The 23,081-nt window shown below is 42.6% G+C and overlaps 1 protein-coding gene across 3 annotated transcripts in view; it reads left to right on the top strand.

Annotated features, from left to right (window-relative positions):
- Positions 1–1,058: 1,058 nt before the first annotated feature.
- LOC142559742 (NADH dehydrogenase [ubiquinone] 1 alpha subcomplex assembly factor 2) overlaps positions 1,059–23,081 on the top strand; it is a 45,110-nt gene continuing 23,087 nt past the window's right edge. Inside the window, exons 1-6 of one of the 3 annotated variants that reach the window (XM_075671333.1) lie at positions 1,059–1,384; positions 1,459–1,548; positions 1,620–1,660; positions 12,165–12,239; positions 14,426–14,471; positions 21,771–21,997. In XM_075671333.1, the coding sequence (XP_075527448.1) occupies positions 1,252–1,384; positions 1,459–1,548; positions 1,620–1,660; positions 12,165–12,239; positions 14,426–14,471; positions 21,771–21,982 (597 nt within the window). In that variant the 5' untranslated portion in view covers positions 1,059–1,251 and the 3' untranslated portion in view covers positions 21,983–21,997. Of the gene's footprint in view, positions 1,385–1,458; positions 1,549–1,619; positions 1,661–12,164; positions 12,240–14,425; positions 14,472–21,770; positions 21,998–23,081 lie in introns of those variants that run through there. The other 2 variants (XM_075671334.1, XM_075671335.1) reach the window with 2 other exon arrangements.

Raw genomic sequence — 23,081 nt, forward strand, 5'->3', positions numbered from 1 at the left:
CACACATTATATGCTTATCATGCTGTGCCACTGGTGTTGGCACTAACAGTGTGTACTCAGACACAAGAAACAACCAGCTGAATTTCTTGCACATGCAAGGCGCTCAAATCTCTCAGTATAAAAATGTATACTTTGCTTAATCTAGAAATACGCCTCAGGATTTTTACACCAATGTCCCTATGACAAAAATGAAGAGCGCCCGAAATTTGCGTTCATGAGAACAGTGCACACGCGCGTCCACATTTCACGATAGCGCGCATGTACCCATGTAACTTTTAAGCTGTTCCTTATATTGCCCTCAGCGACTATAAACACCTTCATAGCACAGAAATAACTTCTAAAAAACCCACAAGATACGTGAACGAGACAGAAAGGGCCGGAACCAAAACTCGCCCGCAACGCTTATGCACTGTTCACTTCAGAACATATGCATATTGCATGAAACGAACACTTATACGCCTAGCACCACTGCGACACATTGCACGTGCATATCACAACACACTTACGCTTCGTAAAAGTGAGAACCCTAGCGCTCGAACATTCTGTACGTGTTCGCGGTCACCAATGCGCATCGCAGCCGGCAAAACAGCTCACACGAAGCAAGACACAAACAGCACATTACGAATGCCTGCAATGAGACGACAATGAAGCTCATCGCTACACATCGTGCCATCACTTCTGAAACACAAGCCAGCACTGCACAAACGTGCAATCTTCGTATCGATGAAGCGCGCACACACAACACCGACTACATGCTGATTTGGGCGATCGCAAATCTTTTCATTTTGGCGCGTACCGAACTAGTGTCATGCTTAGAATGCAAGTGTGTGCGATGGCCTTCACGTTTGTAATGCACACGCAAAAAACGGCCTAAAACACACGAAATTGGCGGCTTCATTCCTTCCGATCCTCGCGTAAACACAACGCACATCCGTCTGTTTCCTTTGGCGATCGCACGTACTTGTCAGGAAACACGTAGGGACACACGCACTTCCTTCATAGTACCTAGGCAGGGTCATATTCAATAAACAAAAGCCCCCAGATTTTCCCTCTCGCGCCCGCTTACTCGCGCCTGCGCACTAACGACTGGTGATCCCTCAAATGAACGTCTCGTTAAATAGTCACGTTGCTCGTCATGGCGTTTTCATTTCAATTTCGCTTTCACTAGAATTCATGTTCACCGACTGCGGTGCCGCAGCTGATACGTGATTTGTTTCCTTTGAGCCCGTGTATTCTTTAGTTGCGCACACCATGTCCAGTGGAGGCAGAGGTGTCATCGTGCGGATCTGGAATAATTTCCTGTCATCCATTACAACCAAACAGAGTCCGCACCGAGAAGTCGGTCGTGATCATTTCGGCAACAAATACTTTGAAATTGCGGCCGGTAAGCTAGTTTTCTGTTATGCTTCAGTAAATAGTTGCACGATCCACGGCTATAGGCGCACATTGACGTTTCAGATCCCAGCAGAGGCAAGCGAAAGCCAAGGCGGTGGTTTGAGCCGCGCATTAAGGACAACTTCAGCGCGGATATGCCCCCCGAGTGGGAAGGTGAGCCGAGCTTGCGTCGAGTACCAGTCGGCGTCTTCTGGTTTCTTTATGGCTGGTTCGTTTCTTTCTAGCTTGGCTGCAGGCTCGGCGTGCCTCCCCTCCAACTCAAGAGGTGCGTATAACTTATAGTTGATGGACATTTATCGGTATTCGTTTACACCTGAAAATTACGCTTTCTATTTTTACCTTACCGTTTTTTTCCCTCCCGTGTCAGATATCTAGTTCATTGATAGTTGCATGCACGGGGCACTTTCGATCGCGATTGGCTTCTTTGCGTAAGCTGAGGGTCCCTACAGGGGGCACTTTCGATCGCGATTGGATTGGGGTGGGCAACACAGCAAGAAGGTCAAGCGGAAAGTCAGAGGGGCTGAATTAATCTCGTGGGTGGCGGCAATGGAAAAGAAACCTGCCATGAGTAACTACTTAAGAGGAAAAAACGAAATCAGGAAAGAAACCATTTATGATAACTCAAAGGGAAGCTCATTTCTTTTCGAAGCGAGATCGGGATGCCTTAGAACAGGCACCTATAAAGCGAGATATAAGAAGGAAGAAGCATGTGTTTGCTGCGGTAAAGCTAGGGAAATGACGGAGCATATTTTATTAGAATGTGAAGACGTCTACCCAGCGGTCGATTTAGGCACCACTGGCCTCCTTGAAGCCCTTGGGTTCAGCGGGAGCAGTGGTAAAGCAAACAGGTCCGCAATAGACATTAGTAAGAGGCGATTGGAGGATTGGTGGAAGAAAAGTAGGGAAACGACAAAAGACGGAGACGTACAAAAGCACAGTTCGCAATAGGGGATCAGCAAATTTGGACGTGGTAGGTCATAGTGCTTTTTTTTTCTTTTTTCGTTGGTTAACCTAGGTAGGATATTAGGCAGCATAGTAGCAAGAGTAGCAGGAGTAAGAGCATAGTTTTGTCCTGTCTGTATTTCTTCTTGTGTGCCGTCAATTTTGGCGCTTATTCTATTGAAAAATAGTAGCAAGAGCTTGGTGGCGCAACCCACCGCCCGGTTCCAAAGGGGACGCTCATAACATCCATCCACATCCATCCATCCATCCATCCGGATCCTTTGCGCAAGCTGAGGGTGGGACCCTCAGCTTGCGCAAGGGAGCCAATCGCGATCGAAAATGCACAGTTATGCCGATAAGAATTGAAAAGATGTGTGCTCCTTGAATCCCTTAAAAACTGTGCTTGGGGGCAACTTTTAAACATTCAAAGTAACACACAAAGGGCTATGCCATGAACGCTGTCTACTGGCAAACAATCCTTGATATTTTCTTTTGAGAATGTTGCTAAATTATAGCAATGTGGTGTGTCCAAACGACCAACAACACGCTTGTATTACCGTTGCCACCATGGAGCTAAGCAAAGTCAGATGAAGCAACCATCTGTGTCACTATATTTTGTTGTTTTGCTGGTTGGTCCACACTGCAGGCATCATGGCTCCATTTTTGAGCTCTAGGCTTTGGAAGTGCTTGGCAGAATGTAAGTTTCTTCCATTTGGCTTTAACATGGCCAGTCTCTCTGGCTGAAGTTGAACACTACTCACAATCATGCCAGAAAGCGATTGGCATAAATACAGTGGGATAGTTAACTTAAAGAAGTGGCTTGAAGGGCTTGAAGCGTGTGTCCAACTCGGCAGATGCTTAGCTGCAAGAAAAAGGAGATCTTACTATTATTCAGTGTATGTGTGCGAACAAAGTTTGTTATTGACTCCTTAAATTTTGGCCTTCAGTACCCTAGAATTATCCTCAAATTTGGGTCAGATGTTCTGTACAAACCTTGATAATGTATCTTTGGTATGGAACTATCTCGTGGTTGTAGCCTGAGCTGTATCGACAATGTTGCCAGTAACTGAAATATCAGCCAGGCAACTGCAGCAAGTCATTCAAATCACTGCCAAAGTAGAAAGCAAGACACTCATGTGTAGCTTTGGGTGCTGTAGGTGCTGGGCGTTGTGGCCTCGGACTCTGGCGTCACACAGAGGATTGCTCTCTAGCCTACACCGCCGGTGCGTCTTGAAACGGCTAGCTGGCCTGCGCTACCAGGGTGTCGCATGGAGGCTAGGTGGGCCCATGCCATTATCGAAGTTTCCTTGACGAAGGTTGCTTAATTCTTGAAGATTGCGAGGTCTAGAGGATGAGGAACGGAACAGAGGGTTTATTTACACTGGAATTGCAAACTTATATACATAGAACAAGGGGTACCGTACTGGCCAGAGCACGGTGCGCAGTAGTTCATTGTCGTAACATGAGCTACAGGTCAGAAGGCTACACCTTTCTGGCGAGCACACATCGGAGCACACCCGCACACACTTCAGCAGTCCGCTTAAATCCCCTTTGGTCCTCCATAGATCCCTAGGTCAGGGAAATCTGCAGTCACACCTTCCACCAACTAGAGTGTCCAGAGTCGCCAATGGCTCCACCTTGAGACCAAGGGTGCGCATAAGCACTATGGCACTTTTGTTCCCTGAACATGAAGAAAGGAGGGGAGCTTCGTAAACAGGGATTTTCATGGTTGACCCACAGTGGCGCATCTTGGTTGACCGTGACACCCACAGGAGTCCATGAGGAAATGGCATAGAACACCCTTTTTCAGGAGTTTCTTGCTCCCATCATCGGTGACGGTGACAGTGAACCATCAATCAACGCTCGATCCGCAAAACATGTCTCTCCTTGTCGCCATAGGTCTGTCCGAAGAGACGCATTGTTAACTTCACTAAGTGATTCATCGCAGTGATGCAGGAGAGGCTAGAAGGTCACTGCCCCCGCTGGCCACTCATAACAGTTGTTCCACGGCCCGGAAAATCTCGAGTGGCCAGTGCTGACAACCGCTGGTCAGGATGAGAATGGCTGAGGAGCAAGAAAATGGCTTGGCTCTGCAACAACTACAAGCTCAGGATGCCTCCAACCATCTCACAAAAAACGGCACAGAAGAGTCGATCCTGGCAACATACCACCCAGCCTACGAATGTCCGGGATCAGTTGTCAACCCACGAGGCTTCATATCAAAATTTTAATATAAGCTGCTCAACTTGGAATCGCAAATTTCGATGCCAAAATTTTGTGCGGCCAAAGCGAGTGTTCACATTCCTTTTGAGTTCAACCAAACCCGAACTGTTGCGCTGCATGAGAGCCAAGGCATACGTACAACTAAACCGAAGGCTCTAAATAACCAATGCTTCAAAACACATTATGCAGCCTCACTTCACGAACAGCCTGTTGATGCTCTATCCCAGTGGACTACATATCGCCCGTACTGTGGCCACTGAAGAGCCTCGTCAACTATAGAGGTACGTAATCAGAAACGCACTAGCTTTGTGGTCACAACTCAACGCATACTTGCGTCTCATACAGACGTTTCCTAATGCTTACTGATGTTTCTTCCTCTGGTCCCCACAGGACACGTACCTTAGAAGAACTAAACTTGCGTAACTTACACACACCAGAATTAAAAAAAAAGTGTCTTCTATTAACTACTGCCATGCTCGCTTGCTAGAAAAGTCAAAACACTGCCGCCCTCAACATACACGAGCAACCAATTAAGAAAAATTCTGTTTCCTTCTGTTCACACAGGACATGCGCTAATGGAGCTAACAACACTTCTCAGTGCAAATTACGCACTTACTGAAAACCTGCATGCTTAACCTTAAAAACTTCAAAAACCCTTTAAAAAGGTTAAATAATACACACGTGCGTTACCATAGGCCTCTAACAAATAAGCTTGATGCTTCAGGTCACTCACGAAAAAAAAGAAACCTTAACTACTCATTAACAGCCACTTCGCGAAACTAAAATTTTACATAAAAGAGGTCTTTCATACCTCGGAGCTTCTCAAACTAAAACCTAAACAAAGCTCATGCCTCACTTACTGAAAGAAACTAGTCTATAAATGTGAAAATTCTGAAATGCTCAAAAATAAACAAACAAACCTGATGCCTTGACGGAACCCGTCTTTTTGCCATTTGTCCCGAAATGCCACAAAAAGACTATTTTTGAGTCGTACTAGAGGTGGTCATGATTCGAAAGCTATTCTGACTATCCAGGAACAACAAAAAGCCTGACATTCTGTCGGCTCTTTCAAGACGTTAAAATCTCTTGCCAGTTTGCGTCCTGGTGACAGGCTTTCATCATAACCTCGTCTGACTGCATTGCGAATGCCTACCACCTTGTCTCATCCTTCCACCTTTCACACTGCATGATGCACCTCGAAAAGGATGATGGAATGACAAGGAACATAATTTCCCCGTGCCCTTTGTCCGCATTCACACAGAACATGCTTGTCGGTCCCTGATCGACTGGAGACTCGAATGCGCTTGATACGCAAACATCGTCAACGACGACTGCACCTTCTTTTTCTTTGCGCCCTGCCTTTTTGCGTCTGCCGCCATCTTTGGCTGCTCTACATTATTCACCGCATGCCGACCTTTGCAATGCTTCTTCTTCCGGCGCTTCTTCCTAGTGTTCACTTTTGAACCATGTGCTCGCACCTCGTGCTTACCGTTACACATCTTGGTCTGGATCATGGTGAACAGACATCAGAGCACACCCACACACACTTCAACAGTCCGCTGAAATCCCTTTGGTCCTCCCTAGATCCTTGGGTCAGGGAAATCTGCCGTCACACCTTCCTCCAACTAGAGTGTCCAGAGTCGCCGATGGCTCTGCCTTGAGACCAAGGGTGCATATAAACACTCCTGTGCATTTTCTTCCCTGAACACGAAGAAAGGGGGGGAGCTTCGTAGACAGGGATTGTCATGCTCGACTCAAACTGGCGCGTCTTGGTTGACCATAGCGGTTACCGGAGTCCATGAGGGAATGGCGTAGAACACCCTTTTCCAGGAGTTTCTTGCTCCTATTGTCAGTGATGGCGACAGTGAACCATCAATGAAAACTCGATCCACAAGATGTGTCGTACCTTGTTGTCAATGCAGGTCTATCCAAGGGGACACATTGTTAGCTTCAAGAAGTGATTCATCACCGTGCTGCAGGAGAGGCTAGAAGGTCACTGCCCCTGCTGGCAGAACGTCACAATTATTCCACTTGTTCAAAAATAATCCCATCTGTCTCTCTCATTTCATTTATTTACTTCCAGGGATGTATATGTACACGCATATAGCCCCTGTATTGCTTTGGGACAATAGATTCCGTCAATTAAATCGGTGTACAACAGCACAAAAAATACATATTGACCTAAGGCTGGAAAGCTTTGCTGACTGCTTCCATTTAAAAGATTATGTACCTATATTTCATACTTATTACTTCCATCCATTTTATAATTAAGTTGCAATCATCATTTTGGGAAAAGCACATTGTTGAAGTAGACACCAAAATGAATAAACATCATTTAGATGTAATAGACGCAAATGGCCACCTGACAATATGTTTTGCCTTTTGTACTGCATTGCTACTGCACTCTGATATTGTATTCCTTGGCTTTTCTAAACTTGGCCTTACTGCGCTTTTTGAGTCATGGCAGCAGCGTGCTTGGTTGGTGCGTGGAGTTGTGTGTGCTGTGAGCTGCTGTCTTTGGCACCTGTCGATCTTGACTGAAGTGCCTGCATAAAAGATCTGCGGAAAGAAGGTGCAGCATGTTTTTCGTGGTACAGCCTCTCCTGCATTCTTGAAGCTGGGATGGTGGGATGGTCACATCTGTCTCCACTCTAGCACTGATGGATACCATGACATCCTCGCCTAATTCTCTGTGTGGACACGGCAACCCTGCCATGATGATGACGCCTCATATACCTTTCTATGTGTGGGTCTACGCAAAGATCCTGCTTCTTGTGTCAGGCACACCATTGGCTATGGAAAATGACAGATGCTATGTTTCCCATCTGAAATCGGCACACTGCAGTGGCAGCATCCTGGATTAACTATCAACGCCATCAAATACACCCCTTACCTGACATATCAGCACCTCGTGGACAACATCTACGCACCTTCATCGGGCACGATGACGTCATGCTGTCACCTCATGACACCAAGCCTGCCGGGTATAAATCTATAGCCAACATCGTCGAGCTTCAGTAGACACGGCAACCCTGCCATGATGATGATGCCTCATATACCTTAGTATGTGCAGGTTAGTGATAAAAGACATAGATTTTATGGTGACTACCTATGTATTGTAGTGTTGCTGTGTCCACATATACTGCTGAAGTGTTTTCAATAGCATGCCTGTTGCTTTCGAGAGATGTTGAGGAAAATCCAGGACCCCTTACGGAAACAGTGCTAAACGAAATTCTTCAAACCCAGAAAGATATCTTGGAAAAAATTACTCTAATACAAAAAAAACAAACAGACATCGTCTGAGGCGGGTATGTTGCAAATGCAGACCAGGTTGGCAGCCATTGAAAACAAGCTTGAGGTCAGATGAAACTCAAATAAGGCTTTCAAAGACTGAAACTTCTGTGAATAACTACGAGTCAGAAATTGTTACGCTGTCTAAACAACTTGATAATTTGGAAAATCAGTACCAGCGTAACAATCTGATCATATGAGGAATACAGGAAGAATAAAGTGGAAATTAAGAAATTCTATTAAGAAAGGTCAACAATGATATTTTTGGGGCAGTGCTGGGACAGAAAATAATGATAGGAAGAATACACCGCCTAGGTAAGAAGTCTCACGATAAAGATTGCCCACTTACCATTAGGATTGGAGGCTTCAGAGAGAAAATGAGTATCTTGGAAAATTGCTTCAAATTGAAAGGACAGGAAATCAGTATTTTAGAGGATTACTCTAAAAGAGTGCTTCAAATATGGAAACACCTCTGAAATTCAACAGAACAGACGAAAGACAAGGGCCAGTGAAGGTGAAGCTTGTGCTTGATAAGATGAATGATGTCATGCATGCCTAGAATGGAACTACCAATGCAAGTGTTACAGGTGCCATGCCTATTGTGAGAAAATCAAATTACTTGAAGAACCCCCTTCTCAACAGTTTAAGATTATAAACGTGAATGTCAGAAGTATACTAAATAAATTGGTTGAGTTAGAAAGCATAGTCTTAGAACACGAACCTGACATATTGGTATTCACTGAAACGTGGCTTCATAAGGATATTTTATATACCGAAATCACTCCTCCCAACTATAAAATAGTCAGAAAAGATTGAGAAGATAAAGGTGGAGGACTTTGTGATTATAATAAAAAATAACCTAGTATTGTCTACTTTGCCAGGCGTATATGGCACTAAAGTACTGTGGATTAAGACAAAGTTATATAACCAGTTGAGTTTTTATTCACCAGTGGACATACTGGCAAAGTTGTGATATTTTATAGATGCGCGTCTACCTCATGACAGTAAGATTATCCTGCTCGGGGATTTTAATCTGCCTGGGATTGACTGGCCTTCAAAATTGCCTGGCACACGAGAGACGCCTAGTTGCGAACAGTTGCTAGATCTTGCCTTTCATCAGAAGTTATTTCACGTTGTAACCGACTACACAAGGATATGTCCTACGACATCATCCATTCTCGATTTGACCTTTGTATCTGAGTGCCTAAGGTCATCCATCCGCGTGTGCGAAATTAGACAGATTGTAGGATCACATAATGGTTTTGTTGTCATTGGACGCATCACCATAAATAAAGAATACTCATTCCCTTACAACTTTCCCTAATTTTAGAGCTGCTGATGATGTTGTGGTAATAGACTGTCTTAAGTATTCGCTCTCTGGTTTTATGCAGCTTTACGACTCTGGTGCGAGTACAGACCGATTATGGAACTTTTGTTCTGAACTGACAGCACAGTGCATTAACCAGTTTATTCCAAAAAAAACTAAACATATTAATAAATGAAGTCCTTAGATCACTGGAGATATACTTCATGTTAAACGGAGACTAAAACGTAAAAGGAAGGTGGCTTCACTAAACCCTGATCCTGAAAAGAAAATTTGCATTGCCCGTAGGAGCACGGAATTGAAGCTACAGGAATCCAAGGAAAGGTTTTATAACGTAACACTAACAAAGTTCCTTCGTGAGTCCCCTGCTAAATTTTGGCATTACATTAATCCGTCAACTGTTATGCACTTTGCTGGAGAAGAATAACCTGCTGAAAATTTTATCTCTTTTTTTTCATCTGTGTTCACACATGACAATGGTGTATTACCACCTTTTGTTGATGAAAATCCAAGACTGCCTATCCCCGATTTAGAAATTGATGAACAAGGTGTTCTGAACCTATGTTGACATCAAAAAGAGCCCAGGCCCGGACGGCATTCCAAACAAGTTTTTGCACAGGTACGCTGAATAGGTTTCTAAATATCTGATAAAAATATGTCAGTCATCTATTAGTAGTGGATGTTTTCCTGGCGCTTGAAAGCGAGCAAAAGTCATACCTGTTAACAAAAGCAGGAAAAAATCTGTTAACAATTACAGACCAATTTCCCTCACCAGTCAAACTTCTAAGTTAATTACTTCAACACATCATATCAAAACATCTTCTGCACTACCTGGATCAGCATAACCTTCTTTACTGTCGTCAACATAGATTTCGAAAGGGGCTTTCTGCAGTTACCCAACTTTTAGAAATAGTTTACAATCTTTCTGAAACAATAACTTCACGTGGTCAAACCGACATTGTATACCTGGATTTCGCAAGAGCACTTGAGAAGGTGTCGCACCCGAAACTGGTACATAAGTTTAATACTGTCTTCAAAAATCAAAATCTTACAAAATGGTTCTCCTCGTACATTTCTTTTCGTGAACAATATGTAGATTTTGGGGGTTACCAGTTTAGCACTCTACCTGTCGTCTCTGGGGTACCACAAGGTAGTGTTCTAGGTCCGCTTTTATTTTTGATCTTTATTAATGATACACAAAAAACTATTTCTGTGACATTAAGACTCTTCACGGATGACTGTGTGATCTACAATAAAATAAATTCAATTCAAGATCAGAGTGAATTAAATACTAACCTTCAAAAAATAACGAAATGGTGTGAGGAATGGAAGATGGAGTTAAACCTTAAAAAGGCGGTGTTCATGACCATAATAGGAAGACAAATATTCTTAATTATAATTATCAAATGAATGGGCATACACTTGAATGAGTGAATCAGTATAAATATCTATGAGTAATATTTACATCAGACCTACGATGGAATACCCATATATATACGGTAGTCACCAAAGCTTCCAAATCACTGTGGTGCTTGAGACGCACCATGCACAGTGCTACTCCTGATGTAAAGAGGCTCGCATACAAATCTCTTTTAAGGCCAGTAATAGAATATGGAAAAATAGTATGGGACCTTCACACAGCTATTAACTGCCTCAAGCTTGAAAAGATTCAACGCCTTGCCTCAAGATTTATATTCAATAAATATCGCCACATCTATTCCCCAACCCAGCTGTGCGAACAAGCTCAACTACCAGCTCTTGAAGCAAGAAGCAGGTGTGAAAGATTGAAATTTCTTTACCCTATTATCCACAACTACATCAAGATAGACAAATCGGAGTATTTCAAAATCAAAACTAACGAAACATCCAGACATCGCCACAGTAAATTTATTCTATTACCGGTTTTAAGAACTGACTACCTTAAGTTCAGTTATTTTCCCTGCGAACTTGGAAAGATTGGAACACTCTCCCAGACTCCGCTGTTTCATCTTCCACATTGACCGAATACCTTCATAATATTGAGAATATTGTGTTTGCTACTGAGACTGAGCATTAGGACTCTATTGCCTGTATGAACTGACATTTTTTAGCCTTTATGATGTTCTGTTGTTTTGTGCCTAGAGATTGTACTTTCCAATGTCTGTACGTACATTTATTTTCAGTTGAATATCTGCCTATCTTTGCATTTTGTACTTTGTATTGTGTTCAAATTTGTCCTCTCCCACTCCTGTTGTAATCCCTCTGGGACTGACAGTATGAATGAATGAAATGAAATGAAATAAATGCGTTAGACCCTCAACCATGTTTGTGCTCTCTTTGCTGGAACTACCATATACAAGGTACTGTATACAAGGTGTCCAGCTATCACATACCAAAATGTAAAAATATGCAAATGCTATGTAGCAGGAAAGAACCAATGTAATGTTTGCCGTCACTTGGAGATACACAGATAATTTTTTCATTCCACGTAATTACATAATTAGTCTTAAATAATTAGCATGCATGTCACATTTTAAGCTTATGCCTTAGCATTTCTTTCAACATGCAGATTCGTTTATCTGTATCGATTCGTTCAGAATTTAAAAGTGTGCTTGTGGGCTTGAAAAAAACAGTGAAAAAATTTTTCTGAAGTCACTTTGCCTTTAGATCATCCTCGTGTATAAGTAGTGGAGAATGCTTTTGTTCTTCATATGTTCTGCCTTTAAATTGAGACTAAAGAGTTTAAAGAAGTTATGCCTAGCTGTGTAGGTACAATTTTAACCAGCCTCTGCTGTAGCCAGTGTTCATCTATACGAGATGCAGTTGCATGGAAAACACTAAAGCATGGAAGTTCATTATCACTTCGGATACTCGTGCGAGTGGATCAAGACTAGCATAGTGAGTGATGGTCGTTGTTTCCTCTATTTCTGAGGGTACCCCTTGCTAGCTTTAAGTAAGAGCAACATCTTCACTAATGTGTACTGACCAGAACCATTTTTTTTTTTTTCAGGAAATTGCCCACAATGAAGCCATTAAGAAATCAAAGCAACGAAAAGGTGAACTTCTTGAAAGGTCAGCCAGAGAGGTGAAGTCTGCAATACCTCTTTTACTTACGAAACTTACGACATTTAGATAATACTTTTATTAAACATAAACAGCTGCTGTCATTAATCTTACTTAAGCGTGAAGGCTGTCAAATAATACCACGCAAGTCGAGCATGCATACTTGGAAGCATTGGCATGCTATGGTGTACTCCCCAACATATTGCCTGGGGTAGCTGGAGAAGACTTCATTTTAAAGGGCCCCATGTTTATTCAACTACAACACATAGAACATGTATGAAATGGGAATGCTTGGTATATGGACTTCGATAAGGCTGCCAGCCAATGACATTACCTAGGTACCACACAGTGGTGTGTGACAGTTGGGATCCAACAGTGAGGATGGTGTATTGCCTCATTGTTTTCCTTGTACATGCAAGGGCTGCACATTTTGCCATTAACATATTGCAGGCCCTGTTGCTGCAAGTATTTTGATGTTAAAGTATGAGCGCACTGTAGTCTTACATGTATTTGCAGACACATTACCTCAGATGGCCGATATGGTGTATATGCTCAAAAGGCCATCACTAAACATTCTTTTGAAGGAAGTGAAAAGAACAAACTTCTCACAATTTTGCATTCTGTATCACAAGTGAAGGATATGTGGAGGTTGTAAGTGGCTCTAACATCCTTTATATATATATACATATATATATATATATATATATATATATATATAGTGTAGCGAAGAGTGTAAGTAGCGTTGTTAGCTCACCCTGTGAAGCTGGAGCTGGAGACATACTCAGAGCCATGGAACGGAGGCTGATGCTGCTTCCTTCCACACTGAGCCGCATTCCTGCTGAAAGAAGGTAGTCGGCTCCTAAAATTATGTCTGCGGGCAGGTCTTTGAAGACAGGCACTGAGTCCAAGAACTTGGTGCTGGCTTCAGTTTAGAGCTGGAGGTTCAGGGCACCGACCGGTAGTATGTCACCACTGAAGCCCCTTAGGGGAGCCTCAGTCCAAGGCTGGAGAGTTTCTGGGGTGTGGCGTCGAAGCAGCGCCGTACGCTGTGCTCCAGTATCGACAAGCGTCATCAGTTCTCCGATGCTGTTAACGCGGACCATGAGTGTTGGAAGCGGGCGTGTTTGATGTTGCATGGATGAATGTTGGTGTTGGCGGCAGTTATATCCATGGCCAGATTGCCCACACGTATAGCAGCCATATCTCGGTGTAGCCATCTCCTGTGACGAGCGGCGAATAGAAGTGTCTTGCAACTCCACCGCCTGGAGTACAAAAGTGGAGGTGTTGGCGTGGTGTGTGTGCAGGGACAGGACTGCCGCATGCATCGAGTCATGTATCCTATCGATAATGTACTGCCTGGCTGGCAGGGAGGACCAGGTTATGTCACAAGCTTGTAATAGGGACAGCTTGTCGTAAATGTAGGTTGCAATGCCCTCGCTGGAGCCTTGACAGTGTGACCACATTGTCATGAAACGCGCGTCATGAGCGCTCGGAAGCGGAGCAAATGCGGCTGTCAGGGCCATGCTGCTAATCAGCCATGTGGTATATGTGCTGCCTTGGAATTGTTGCCATGCTAGGGCAAATCCTCGAAGACGGCCATGGCCAACGGATTTTTTAATAGTCTCTGCCTAGGAGTGCTTGAGAGCAACCGAGTTGACGATGGTGAGCCATGTGCTTGGGTCATCTGTAAGACCGTGAGAACACGGAATTTTGTTCTAAGAGAGCAATGTGAGTGTGGCGCACCCAAATCCGGATGTTTTGAGCTGTTGAGTCAGCAGGGACTAGGCTTGTGAAATTGCTATGCTGCAGTCCTGCCGCGGAGCCGTTGTGGAGGCTTGGATGCCGTGGATGGCAGTGGCGGTGAGTCTGAGAGTACGCTTCCACTTCGGAGTGTCATGGACACAGGGCTGCTGGGGTTTTCTACGAGGTTGGGGTTTAGCGGCAGCACCACGCACACACGCATGCACACACACATACAACAATGTGCTCTAATATAGCAGATGTGCTATTAAACTTGTTGTCTCTCCTATGCTACTCAGAGCCATATTTTTGCTATATGGAAATGCATATGCAAGGCATAAGTCCACCTACAACAATATTGTTCTCATTCAAGCAATGTTCACCATCTTGTGTGCCAGTGTAGCCCTTATGTCATGCCAGCTTGGCATGTTTTGTTTTATTAAACATTTTGGCATGTTTGGACTGCAGGACTGTGAAAGGAGACAGGGTGGTATCATCAGCCCACAATTACCCAGTGAGTATGGCTTCAATTTCAACTGAATATAGCCAGAACTTGGCACTCATTGCACACATTTCCTAAATTGACTGGCATTGAGTAATTATAACAGCATACATTTACAGATGGAAAGTGCTAGAATAATTTAATATCAACGACACATTTCAAGTTTATGAAATGCACCTTTCAAGAAGAAATGGAAATATCAGATGCACCTTTCAAGCATTCCTCAACAGAGCTGTGGTGGGCATGTAGGCATTGCCCATGATGTCCTCTCAAGAGTTGTAGAAACTGTTCACCCTGTTCACCAAATGGTATACGTAAATGTGATGTTTACAGGTGTATCAACAAGGACTGTGTACTGATGCTTTCTATGGATAACTTCATTGCAAGATCTGCATTTTACAAAATTTCTTCCCTTATGCTATTTGCTTATACTTCTTCCACATTGAAGTGTGTTAAGTGCTGCCAAGAAAAGCTGTTGTTGTCCTTGTCAAAACATCTCCTGAGACATCTCTCATTCAACCACTGTTTAACTTTTAGACAAATATTTCCTAGAATTGGGGTATTGGTGTAAACGTCATGCTTTGTTTTGTTTTTTAACCAGTTTTCAGTAATTTTCATTTGAGACCTAGATCAAAATTAAACTGCCAGTACTAGGTAGAATTCAGCTTTCTCTATTAAACAGAACCAGTTCATTAAAATTGGTTCAGCAGTTGCCTATGATGAGAGCATTTCTACGTTTCGCATGTATTGGAATTGTTAGGGCTCTGGTTCTGGGTTCGTGGTTCGGAGTTTTGCGTCACACAGAGGGTCATTTGCCTCTGCTGCCGGAGCAACTGAAATGTAATAGCTGGCCTCTACTACCGGGGTGTCGCACTAAGCTGACTAAGTGGACCCCCATCATCATCCAGCTCTGTCACCAAGAGTTACTTGGTGGTGAGGAGATGAGTTCAGGAGGTTTAAGTTGAGAAACGGGTTTAATTACACATTTACAGCTGGCATTACAGCACACAGCTCCATCATTTTGGAAGAACACTAAATCCATTATGTCTAAGCAGTCCGCATGACTGAACCGAAGCACACTACATGTTGTAGCACACCCTAAACACACAAGATGTCTGCTTAAATACCATCTCTCTTCCCTAGACAAGGAAATATGATGACCCAATCAGAGTGTTGAACTTTGTACCACGCTCCACTTATATTGTTGCATCTTCTCACAGAAATCCACCCATTATGGCTAACCTTCACACCTGCCTTCAATGCAATTGCGAGGCAATCGGGAAACGGGTCAACACTGTTCCTATGGAAGTCATCAGACATTGGCTTCTTGTAGTAATTACTGGCTCTCCGTGATCGTCAGTTTTGGCTGCTTGCGGCAATTGCTGTTTCAGATGAACATCACCACTTAAAAGCTGATCAGCAAACCCATAGTTGTATGAACAGAGGCTCTTGACCGGTTCGCAGAGTTGACGCGCCCTCCCACTGGAATGCTTGGCCTGTCAGCAGTTCCGTTACCCTGGCCTGCAGTCGTAACAGAACACATAGTTGACCTTAACCTAAAGTTTCTTCATAAGAAATAATGTACTGCAGCCAGGAAGATGAAAATCAACAGAGAGCTCAGTGTAGTCATATGCAATAAGACACACAAAAGCAGTAATTAGGTGTGTTTTATACCATGCATTAAATACTAATGGAGATTTTATATGCCTCTAATCCTGGCTGCAAATTTTTTCTTGAGCCCCAAGTATTGCTCCTACCGTTTAGAATCAAGGACAGCTTAGGGTCGATGAAGAGTTTTTTAGTTGTAACATACTTATATGACAGTTAAATTTCTGATGAATTTCATATTCTTAATAAAAGAGAAGAGAAATGAAAGTGCAAGAAAAAGCAACTGACCACCGGTAGGCACCAACTGAGCTAGGGCAGTGGCTGTCCCTCTGTCTTTGGGCATTTGTGTGGATGATTAAACATAGTGCCATTCAAGGTGGTGGAGAAAATGGTGTACACAAACACAAGACTTGGGGTTTGCTGTCACAGTTGCTCCCCGCTTGGCACATTGGTGGGCTGTTAAGCAAAGCAACAACATGGTTTTGTATGTCAGTGAAATTGCAATTGAACTTGAGCTAAAACTGCATCTTAGAAATGTTTTCCCCAATACCATGTGTTGAGACCGTTGAGGACAGCCAGACACACATTACCTCGCAAAGATGCTACTACGAAGAAGAGAGAGGGAATGTGCCATGTGGTCACAGTGAGTGCCGAGGGGGACGCCTAACAAAACCGTTCGAACAAGGGAATTCCACCGCGCCTCCATGTTGCCAACCCAACAATAGCCACTGCACCCTCTTTCAGTGCCGGTCTCACGCCTCTTATTATTTATACTTCTCTCTTCCCACTTTGCTTTCCCCACTCTAGTCGCTTACTGCACAATAAACCAGTCTCGAAACGAATCCCAAAGAGTCAAGTTCTTTCCTTCGTGGCTCGTGCACATGCGGCCTACATGGTCCTGCTTAGTTAATGCACAATGAGAAGTTAGCAGTCGTCCAAGAGTGGCTGTAATTAGAGTCAGCATAATGATGTGAGTAATCATTCACATCATTACATTTGGCGAGATAAATTTTTAGAAAAAAATTTTGCTGATCTCACGCACTGTGGGAATCGACATTATGCGAAGCATTTTGCAGGCGGCAGCTGGCTGTATAGCATCGTCTGGTATTTCGCAACGTGTTACCAGGTTGATCAATGTGTTTGTGTAAATCCATTATATGTGTGTGTGATGTGAGTACAGTGAACTAGAATTAATGCGAGAATGCATGTGTGTGACGACAGCAGCAAGACGACAGTAATGACAATTGCTTCATTTCTACGAACGATCATATTGATGTAAATGAGTGGCATGGAGGTGCCAAGATGTGTAAGAAATGCAGAAAATAAATGCTCAGTGATGACAGCATGTGGTATCACTTAGAAGACAAACTGCTGACTTATCGTCATTACTACAGCACAACTTAAAGCTTGTGTCCTTTTATAGCCATTCGCATTAGCAACTTGGTGCAGCTCGTCTTGGCCAGCCATGATTACACTGCCATAGCGGAATTCGATGCATTGTTGTCATACTTGAATACTATGTGCACCAGGAAAGAGGTACCAAGGAAAAGGGCTGTGAAAGTCTGGTACGAGCTTTGGGAGGAATGAGGAGGTGGTGTGTTGCCATCCGGCGCTCGGAAATCAATGTCCTTGGGAAGCTTGTTTGTAATCGCTGTTTGAGCGGACCCAACCACCGCCCGGTGTTCTGCTGCCGAGATCTTATGCGTGTCGCCTGTCTCGAGCACAGGTGGCACGCGAAAATCAGAGGCGAGGGTCAGGTTACAAAACTAGAATGACAAAGCAACGAATCACAGCATCACAAACACGAGCATGTAGTCATCTCCCTCAAATTAGTAGACAACTTGGTCTTCTGGGTCGACATAGTTCTTGTCATGGTAATGTTATGTCGTGCATGTCATCACATTCATTTGTTTTTATAAATTCATGGGAATCATGTCATGGCTTGACATACAGACCATGGCATTTGTGCCAATGATATTATGACATACATGGCATGACATGTCATCATAATGTCTCGCATGCATGTCATGTCATTAAATCTATAATTCTCATCTCATTTATGTCATAACATGCATGGCTTGTCATTTATGTCATGACGTGACTGTCATTCATGTCAGTTCCATTTTCTAACAAGAAGGTATTTTCAGATGAGTACAAACTAAGGCGGGTCCCGACTATTGTTAGTTTGCAGCGAAATATTTATGTGAGGTGGGAAAATGTCTCTGTAGAAAGTAATCAACCTTCGTTTTGAAAAATGTCGCACAGATTTGATGAAAAAAATACTTATTTCACTAAACATGGAAAAGAGTGTTTTATTACTTGCAGATTTGACAGATTTAAAGGCCTATCACTCTGAAATTAACACATTGTTCCCCAACAAATTTTTTTCACTAAATCTAAACCACAACTACTATTGGCTCACGGGAAGGTAAATTTATGTCATGCACCATTAGTTTTTGAAAAATTGCCAAACTTTGGTTTTTGAGCAACTGCGTCTGACTGATCCCAAATTCAAAGGTCTTTTGGGATCATTTTAGCTATGGCGATAAAGCTGAAGAATATTTCTGACAAATCTTCAAAACATTTCTCACAAACCAAGAAAAAGAAGTGTGCAACTGCACCACGTATTTACTTTGTTATAAAATCCCAAAAATGCCAGAATTGCAAAAATAGCGAGAATTGGAAGATTTTGGAAATTCAGTACAAATATAGAAGTTCAACCTGGAACATGGATGAAGAAAGAGGACTGGACAAACACTGTCCTCTTCCTAGGCCAGTGTTCCAATTTGTGCTCCATCATATTTAGTGAATATGCATCAACAAGGCCAGCTACAAGTATGTACTGCTAAATTTTAGAAATTTTCGCAAAATGTTAATCATGGCTCACTTTTATGAAACTTTTATAGAATATACTCACCCAGGACAGCTAAATATAGTACTGCAAAAACATTGCATTACTATAAGTGAGAAAAGTGAGCCTATAGTAAGATGGTGATCCCACTGATGTGTCTCATTCTAATAATAAAATGAAAATCACACTCGTATTCAATTCCGAACTCATTCTTCTTGTTGTAGTAAAGAAGAGCAACTCGGATTCTGTCTTTCTTCCTCCTTTTAGCCATAAAATGAGCCGAGCTTGAGTTTTCAGGGCTCCTGCATCTGTATTTCTACTACGGTGCATTGAGGTGGCAAGTGCACGGAAGTGCGTACAGCAAGTTTTTTTAAGACTAGTCGGGGGAACCTATTTCTGGCATTGATCTATAATTACATCCGTTCTCTGAAATGCTCGTCGTGTGCATGAACAATGGACCAGCCTAGCGGGAAAGCACGATGACACCACTGTAGTAGATGAATCAGCTGGGTATGTTCAAATGAGGACAGCTGCAAAACGGGTGCCAAATATTTTTAACTTTCATTTAAATATTCATATTAGGCATAAAAATCCTTCCTCACCGCGGAACTGTGCACACTAGTCCAGAGCACATTTCTTTTTCACAAACAAAAAATCTTAACTGAGATAAGGTGCAAAAATCTCGTTATCGAGTTGCAATACATTGCAAATTTTAAAGCATGTGGTATGTAGAAGACAATTTTCTACATGTCAGCTCTTTTACTCCACATCTATAACACCCCTCAATGTGAATTAAGGCAAACATAATTTAATTAATTTTCTCCTGACAATACGTAAAAAAACATGGAGGCTTACTTGCACATATTTTAAAGGCGCTTGGATTAAGGGTACAATTTAAAAATTTCTTTGCTCTGTTGTTTGCTAAGTGCTACACAGTTTACAAAATAGTGTGTTCACCAACTTCTTGCTTTAGCTTGAAATTGGATGGCAAATTAGAAAAAGGGAGTATAAAAAGTAAGGTTTGCACCTTTTTTATATATATAAAATAAAGAAATTTCCAACTTCTGTAAAATTACTTGAGGACGATCTCTTGATAAGCTTCCTGCAAAAATGTGTTGCTATATTCTATTAATAATAAAAGTATTTAATGTAGACTAGGAATTTGATCCGCTTCACTGTTAAAAGGTGTATGTAATTATCATGGTCAATGGCGTTCTTATCCTGAATTTGTTTATGAAGCAACAAACTTCACGGTGGCTGTACTACATTACAGTAATGGTCAGACAGACCAAGCGTTATCGTAATACAGAATTATTTAGAAGGTATCACGAGGCTCATAGAGGTTGGCTAATTTATCATTTGCGACATGGGTTGAAAGGGAGTGTGTGAGGAAGTAATATTAAATTGCAAGAACCAGAGGTTCAGGTTTAGGATTTCTGAGAGAGTTTGCATTATTCACAACCGGCAATAATCAGCTGGGCAAACATGTTTTGCAAACTGCAGATTCACAGCTTCTTCCATTCTACGATTGCGGACCACATTAAGTACGAGGAATTTCCTCGGTCAGATTTTACGTTCTTCCACTTGGGGGTCATCTGAATTCCTTGCACCAACCTGGCACCTTTCCGCTCTTCATTCTTCCGTCCTCTCAAGGCTCTTTATGTGCTGTAAGAAATCGTTTTTAAGTTTACCAGCTACAATGTTCACAAAATCATTTGCCCACTGAATGACCTCTGTGGCTAACGATCACAAGCTACGTAGTGTGGCTTGGTGTTTGACAAGACCACTGACATGGTCGCAGGCATTTTTCTCCGTACCCTGTAACCGTGAAAAGCCACTCGGTTGTCTTAGGCTCACTGCGCTGCAACTCGTGCAGTTGGAAGCAATTCTTAAAATGGGCGACTGCTCCATCGCTCATGTCTAAATTGGAGCATAATCCTCAATTGTGCCTTGATTTTTCTGAGCCAAGCAAGCATGTGCATAGTCGTGGCAGATGTTGCAAAGCAGGGTGCAGTTCCATGTTGGCTTTCTTATCGTAGTGCTACGGTAGTGTGTCTCATTTGATGTGCCGAAAAATGCTTTCATGAATGCTCGAATGACAAGCATCATTGTTTTCTTGTTGATCTTAAGCTAAAAATGATTTATGTTGCTGGGATCACCTAAGGCTATGCTCTCGAATATTGCAGTCCTGTCCAGAGAAGCTGTATTGTCAGACCCAATTCATACAAGCTCGTAAAATACTTAGAGTTGCATCTTGATTCTTAAGCTACCATCAAAATTGGTTTTAAAACCCTAAATTTTTTCTACCCTGTCTTTTAAAGAAGAACATTCGGTGCTTTTTCTGCAGCATGCTAAGACTTAAAGTTCAAATTGCCGTAATTCCATGTGAGAGGTGGTATAGATGTGGAGTAAAAAAATTAGCATGTAAAAAAGTGTGTTCTTTTTACCGCGCGCTTTTAAAGTTTGCGACATTTTGCGACTCGATAACAAGATTTTTGCACCTTGTCTCAGCTAAAATTTCTTGTGTAAAAAAAAATGTGTGTGTTGGTAAAGCGGTCGCAGTTCCGCAATGTGGAAAAATTTTTATGCCTAATTTAAGAAAGTTAAGTGAAAGTAAAAAACATTCGGGACCCATTTTGCGACTGCCCTCACATCTGAGCACGCCAGCTGGCTCATCCACTGCAGTGGCGTCATAGTATTTCCTTCTAGGCTGGTGCATCGTTCATGCACATAGGGAGCATTTTAGCAGATGTAATTAGAGATTGTGGGGATGCTTGACTCTCACGCGTCCCCTGATGTTGTTTTCCCCCACATGGCTCTTGCGTCTCCTGTAATCTGGCTTCTCCTTGTAGCTAAGCATCAGTGGCAGTTGACGTGGTTGCAGCATATTACAAGAGATGGCGCAAGTGTTGTGCTGCTAACACCACCTAACGGCGAGGTTACTCGGGCACAACAGGGCTCTTCCTCTGACTTGGGGTCGGTGAGCAACACGGACGCTCTGCGCGTGCACCCACACTTTGTGGGACATTCCCGAGAAAGGCTTAGGAGCACAACACCAGAATAGATGAGCACGATCGTTCGGACGTGCCATCGCTCGTGTGACTATACGTGACCGATTAGGCATTGGTGTTCAGCATGGGAGCAAACATATTTGCTCGCTATCCAGTCGAGGTGAATCTGACTTCCTCAATTTGTCACATGCCCATCGGCATGTTCTGTGGATAGTAAATTGGCTAGCAGGCACTAGTGTATGTAAGGTACAGTAAATGCCCTTGTGATTGTTTGCACTAGTGTGTTATCATTCCTGTGTCTCAAGAGCACGTGTGAGACCTCACAAGATCAATGCCAGAAACTGGTTCTCCGATTAGTCTTAAAAAACTTGCTGTCTGCACTCTTGCATGCTTGCTACCTAAATGTACTGTAGTAGGAATACACATGCAGGAGCCCTGAACACTCAAGCTCAACTCATTTCATGGCTAAAAACAGGCAAGAAAGCCACAATCTGAGTCACTCTTCTTCACTACAACAAAAAGAATGAGTTCAGAATTCAATGAGTGTGATTTTTATTTTATTATTAAAACAAGACATTGTTGGGATGACTTTGCATGGGTTTTAAATAGGCTCAATTTTCTCACTTAAAATGAAATAATGCAACGTGTTTTTGCAATATTAGATTTACAAGTCCTGGGTGGATATTCTGTAAGGTTCTCATAAAGATCGGCAATGACAATTTTTTTTAATTTTTTTAGAATGGTGCCAATTTCTGCTATTTTTGAAATTTGAGGAACTTATAACAAAATAAATATGCGCTGTAGTTGCATACTTCTTTTTTTAATTTGCGAGAAAGCTTTTGAAGATTTGTCGGAAGTATTTTCCAGCTTCATTGTCTTAGCTGAAATGGCCCAAGAAAACCCCTGATTTTAGAGCTAGTCAGAGGCAGTAGCTCAAAAACCAAAGTTCAGCAATTTTTCAAGAGCACACTGTGGCTGACATAAATTTAACTTGCCATGAAACAGTAGCACCTGTGTTATAGATTTACCGCTAAGGATTAGGCTGGGTACAATGTGTTAATTTTAGTGTGACAGGCTTCAAATTTGTAAAATCTGTATGTCATTAAAATGTCCTTTTTTCCACCTTTAATAAAATAAGAATTTTTGTCAAGA

Source organism: Dermacentor variabilis, chromosome 10 (genome assembly GCF_050947875.1).
Source record: "Dermacentor variabilis isolate Ectoservices chromosome 10, ASM5094787v1, whole genome shotgun sequence".
Classification (NCBI taxonomy): Eukaryota; Metazoa; Arthropoda; class Arachnida; order Ixodida; family Ixodidae; genus Dermacentor; species Dermacentor variabilis.